Below are 5728 nucleotides of genomic sequence, written 5' to 3'. Positions count from 1 at the left end.
CACAGGCAACGTGAATATTTTTTGAGCAAGTAAAGCATGATAAATTTTGAAAAGAACCCTTCGATTTTCGTGTCTCTCTTATGCTAAATTCTTGCGTATAGTGTGTTTGACCGTCAGCAATTTTAATTAAACTAGCTTGTTTCTTTTTTAATTCCGTTCCATATGTTTGTGGACCCTTTGGGTATGCCAAAAGCCCAGAACGTTAGCACTTGGGCTGCTTAGGTAGCATACCATATGGCCCAACAACATTTTAGCGTATTTGGAAAGGGAAACGAAAAGAACAGAGAAACCAAAAATCCTTCTCATTTCTTCCCCTGCGCCCGAATCGCGCCCCTGTTCTTCCCGATTCTGAAGCATCAACATCGTCCTCCGCCATGGTAACGAACACCCATCCCATCATCACAATTCTTTCATTGACCCATTCTTGTTCCTCACCTTGGTTCAATCTGCCTCGCCGGCGCAGATCCGGTTCATCCTGCTGCAAAACCGGCAGGGGAAGACGCGGCTGGCCAAGTACTACGTCCCGCTCGAGGACTCGGAGAAGCACAAGGTCGAGTACGAGGTGAGCGGTGAGCCTGCTGGGCAAGAAAGATTTGATCTTGGTGCTGGGCTCCAGCTTTGAATTGGGCATTGCTGATCCCGTGGTGATTTTTTCTTGGTTCTTGGTTGATGTGAATCCAGGTGCATCGGCTCGTGGTCAACCGGGACCCCAAGTTCACCAACTTCGTCGAGGTGGGTAGTTCGCGCTCTTGCTTTCGTTGTCAGAAAACATAAGTGTTGTGTCCTTGATCTGATTAAAGGCAAGATCAAATCTTGCTTGCTGTTGAGTTAAAATACGTGAGTTAGGTCATATGCTTTAGCTTTTAGATTGTGAAAAGCAGAACAATCTGCAACCTTGGGGGGGGGGGGCAGAATGTTGGATTGTAACAATTTGTCTCTTTGGACTGTTGCAATTTAGGATGAGAAATCTGCTTGTTTATTTCAGCTCGAGATTATAAAACCTACAATTCACAACTCCAAGCTGGAACAAACAGGACCTTAGGATGGAGATGTAGGTTAGTATGTGAATATCTGACAGATGAGGTTGTTTACTATCCATGAATTATTTTGGGGATGCATTACCTTCATGCCAATTTTTATTTGTTGTCATGTAATCATCCATTCATCTCTTGGCTGCTCCCTCTTTTATTCTTACAGTAAAGATCCCCCTACAACACTAAAAACCTATCCATAATTAACTTCCAGAAACTCATGATTAGATATCTAATATGACCATGAAAGAGAAGCAAGATCAACCACTCTGCTGACTGATTTGAAATAGAGAAGAAGATCTGTACTGTAGATATTACAAGTGCCTCTTTAGGATATGTTTTCAAGATTTATCACTAAGAGTACTGCTCAATATTGGTATTGTATGATAAACTTATATATCCTAAATCTCTAAAATTTCTCTTTTAGTAGTGTTCAATTTCTAAAACACTGCTAGATGAAGATGGGTTGTGCATACTATATTTTCTATTTGTATATCAGTGTGATAGCCAGTTGTGTAGCTTCCTTCAATTACGTTATTCCCCTTGTAACTAATGGTGGGACTTCTCTTTCAGTTCCGTACACACAAAGTCATCTACAGGAGATATGCAGGTCTTTTTTTCTCAATCTGCGTGGATATCACTGACAATGAGTTGGCATATTTGGAATGTATCCATTTGTTTGTCGAGATATTGGACCATTTCTTCAGCAATGTTTGTGAACTTGATTTAGTATTTAACTTCCACAAGGTAACTGCTGTCTCACTAGGCTAATCTAGCAATCTGCAATATTTTTGAAGTATTGATCATATCACATCTTATATTTAAATAAAGATTAATTTCTATTTGAGTGTTCTCAACAAGTTCATTGTTAACCAAATTTCCGTGTGTTTTAACTAGTGCTACTGTATTCTGCTTAAGTTTTTCTTTTTTCAGCATTACTTGTGTTTACATTTGGTCTGTTATGCAGTTTAAATAACTGTTCGAAAGAGTTTCCTTTGTCAACTGACAGAAATTTAATATGTTAGGGTTAAATATTTTCTTAGCCAGTCAATTTTTTTATGACCAAATTCATGCCTATGTGCTAGCACTTATTTGGTGTTGCTTTTGTTTACTTGTCATCTGTTACTCGCTAAGATGTTATAGAACTGAACGTAGATGATAGAAGGGGCCATTGGAAAACTGCAAACGATATAATATGTTACTCCTGCATACTCCATGTATTTGAACCTAACAATCTTTAGTTACTTTATCCCAGTTTCCCAATACTCTAGTACTATGTTTATCACCATTTTTTATGTGTCAATAAATAGATAACGCCTTCAGGTTATCAAATGATAATCTTTAAACGTGCGTTTACACCATGCCTATTGTATTCAATAAACAATTACCTATGCATAGGGAGGTAGCATTTATGGAAATTTCCAGTATTTACACTGCCTAGTGTACTCCTATTCAGTAAATGATTACCTATGCATTGGGAGGTTGCATATATGGAAATCTCCAAAGTTGTGCTCAATATTGTCAAAACTCAAAATTGTAGTTGCATTAGACATAAAAAAAGAAATCTTCAAATCTTAGAAGTGAGAACAGTCTACTTGAAACTGATTTGAAAATAAACATTGTGAACTTTATGTTTGCTACAATTAAGGTCAAATTTGACTGCTTATCGTTCTAATTTTTTGTCTTTATGAAAAGAAACTAAAGTATCTAACTGTCGTTGATTTTGCTAGACCTTCTAACTTTTTGATAAATTGTTCTTGTAGCCGAAATTCGTTTGCATATTTGCTTTTTGACCTTTTTGGCTGTGTGCTATAGGTCTACTTGATATTGGATGAGTTTATTCTTGCTGGAGAGCTTCAAGAAACAAGCAAAAGGGTACTACCTTTTCCCATCATAATACATATTGCTGTCACCTATGCATTATTTGTACCAGCAATATTGATGGAAGCTTCCATTGTTTTCCCAGCATATGATGTAACAGAATATAATTAGAAAATCAATTAGCAATTTCTTAAGTTAGTGAGAAGTCAAAGGTACAATATAACTTTTTCTTGAACATAGGAGTTCTGGAATGATAAAAGGATTTCCTTTATGCACCTACTATCCTATCTTTAACTGAGATCAGTTGAATGTATATCATGAGTATTGTCAGTTTGCATGGAGTCAAGCTAAATGGGCTTCTACAAAATGGTGCTCTTCGGACTACAAACATTTCTCAGTTTTTCTAAATCTTGTCGCCCTTAATTTGTTTTGGTGTCAAAACATAAGATCATTCACTGTACTTGATAAATCACCCATCTCTCTCTCTCTGGTTATTTCTCTCTCTAGTTATACCCGCACTATTTGCGATTCTCCCAGACAGCTCTAGGTTAAATGAACTTTTATTTCCCATCTCACAATGAATTCATTGGGATGCAAGTTTTGTTTGTTCTGGGTCAGCCTGTCACCGCCGCTCGGCCACCCACCCACGCCTCCTCCTGCTCCTTCCCCGCTGCTCATCGCTCCCTTGCCGTCACCGCCGCCCGGCCACCCGCCAGTGCCTCCTCCTGCTCCTTCCCCATCGCTCGTCGCTCCCTTGCCGTCACCTCCGCCCGCCCACCCGTCCGTGCCTCCTACTGCTCCAGCGGCTGCGCGGTCTGTCCAGACAGAGGCCCGCACATCTGTTAAAGCACTATTTAGGGTGGTGCTGCGCTGCTGGAGCTCGCCGCTGGCGGGCCGCCACGGCTGCCGGAGCGTGCCTCTGGACGGCCCGCGCGGCCGCTAGAGAGGGAGAGGATGAGCCGCGGCAGCCGAAGTTGGCCGCTATATATATATATATATATATATATATATATATATATATATATATATATATATATATATATATATATATATATATATATATATATATATATAGAGAGAGAGAGAGAGAGTGCCGGAGGTTGGGGAAGAAGACGACCGACATCCATTCATGGAACAGACAAACAGGAAAGATAAGGTTAGTTCTTTTTTCCTTTGCCCCTTTCTTTTTCTAATAATTATAGAACATATGAATATATGAGTTTATGACACATTATAGTCCCTGGAACTTCTATTTTCTCACATTCTAGTTCCTGAAACTTTTATTTGTTTTTATTTTTTATATATATTGGCGTATCCACATATCCTTGTTTTTAGAAAAATGGCGTATCGGAGTATCCCCGTATCGTGTACCGGTATCCGTATCCGCGTATCCGGGCAACATAGGTCATCAAGTCAACCCAGAACACACTTGAAATAATTATATGGATGGATGCATGCATGTAGGCAAGCAAATGAGCTGATGTAGTGAGTTCACCACCTGCATCTCTAGTTGTCAACATAAATGTATATAGAATTTTGTTGTGCCATGTTTCTTCCGAGAACTTCACTGCAACTTCCAGACTTTTTTGCTGGAAAACAAGACATGCTTTTTTTGCTTTACATGAAGTTGTATAATTGCATATTTTTCAGGCAATTATAGAGAGGATGGGCGAGCTTGAGAAGCTGGAATGAGGAGAAATTGGATGGGATATAATCAGGGACAAGCCTGTTCTGCCCTATCAACGAGTCACTTATATTTTGTTTGTACAGTTCTTTGTACCTGTTGTGCTATTATCCTTGCTCCATTTGAACCCTTCAGGACTGTGTGTCTGTAAGTACCCTTTCATTGTTTCGTGAGGTTAATGGTGCATATTTTGGGCCACTTTTCATGTGAAGGTATGAATTTTATGCAAAGGAACAAACCCACTGATTAAGTGATCATATAAGTGTGCACTTTTGACACCAGTACTGATAATTGTTCGCTACCGAGTAAGAGTTTGCTCTTATGACTTTGATGAAAGATTGGTGCTGCCAAGAAATTTTCAATCAGGTAACCTTTGATATGTATGCTGATTGGTAGTGTTTGTGACAATTAGGTGGGTGATCATCATCTCATTATTCAGAAGATGATGATTAGCCCGAAATTCTGCTCTGGAGGGTGATAAATGGCTGGACCCTAGAGGCCCTTTGAGCCTTTACTTATTAAGTAGGCCCAGCTCTTCGCGTCATCACATTTCTCTCTCGTTCTTTTAGGCTTGCTATGGGTTTCATTTTTGTTTGCAACAAAAGTAATAAAATTCGCAACTTGTAATTATCAAAATTGTTGTATTGTGACACATTAGTTTCTTTTCCAAAATCTGTAAAAACTTCAAACTAATCCCTACGAGTACATAACCGGGTATTTTTACTAGGTCTGTCAGATGCGGATATTTATCTTCACTATTTTACTGCCGACCTCTTAGACTGTTACTTCCTCAAACTTCGAAATAACATTTCCTAAAACTTGTAACGGCACTGATAGTAGAATTCTATTGAAATGTCACTTAAAGTACAGAGTTCAATCCTAACATGCCGTCGAAGAACAAGAAAAAAAAACTCATACTAAAAAGAAAAGTTCCATACACTTTTTTTTTGAAAGAGAAAAGTTCCTTACACTTGCTGTCTTGCGGCTGATATCGCCGTCTTCGAACAAACAAAACGGAACGGAACAGTTGTGACGGAACCGCCAAATTAAAACTCTAATTAAGCGTAATGGCCGTCATTTGAATACATCGGGCTCATTAGCTTAACGGCTTAATTTGGCGATCCTTTCTCAACCCACGGCCTGATCGAAACAACACCGGTAGTCCCACGCGAAGGTGGGCGCAGATGGTACA

General features: G+C 39.4%; 1 protein-coding gene across 3 annotated transcripts; it reads left to right on the top strand.

Moving 5' to 3' along the window:
• The first annotated feature begins 236 nt into the window (after positions 1 to 236).
• Positions 237 to 4837, top strand: LOC120666661 (AP-2 complex subunit sigma). 3 transcript variants are annotated; one of them, XM_039946562.1, is made up of 6 exons: positions 237 to 377; positions 464 to 562; positions 682 to 732; positions 1605 to 1778; positions 2847 to 2906; positions 4503 to 4837. In XM_039946562.1, the coding sequence occupies exons 1-6, from the start codon at positions 375 to 377 to the stop codon at positions 4542 to 4544; spliced, it is 429 nt and encodes a 142-aa protein (XP_039802496.1). In that variant the 5' UTR covers positions 237 to 374; the 3' UTR covers positions 4545 to 4837. The 3 variants fall into 3 exon arrangements, with proteins under 3 accessions (XP_039802496.1, XP_039802494.1, XP_039802495.1); XM_039946560.1 differs by lacking the exon at positions 4503 to 4837 and adding an exon at positions 3451 to 3812; XM_039946561.1 differs by lacking the exon at positions 4503 to 4837 and having other exon boundaries at positions 2847 to 3185.
• Positions 4838 to 5728: the final 891 nt, after the last annotated feature.

Source organism: Panicum virgatum, chromosome 3N, assembly GCF_016808335.1.
Source record: "Panicum virgatum strain AP13 chromosome 3N, P.virgatum_v5, whole genome shotgun sequence".
NCBI classification, from domain to species: Eukaryota; Viridiplantae; Streptophyta; class Magnoliopsida; order Poales; family Poaceae; genus Panicum; species Panicum virgatum.
This window is presented reverse-complemented; position numbering and strand designations above follow the sequence as displayed.

What these genes read in the sequence shown, in the direction of transcription:
- LOC120666661 (XM_039946560.1), top strand. An exon ending in AGCACAAGGTCGAGTACGAG is followed by an intron (nt 563 to 681) that starts GTGAGCGGTGAG and finishes ATGTGAATCCAG; the next exon opens with GTGCATCGGCTCGTGGTCAA. An exon ending in TAGTATTTAACTTCCACAAG is followed by an intron (nt 1,779 to 2,846) that starts GTAACTGCTGTC and finishes TGTGTGCTATAG; the next exon opens with GTCTACTTGATATTGGATGA.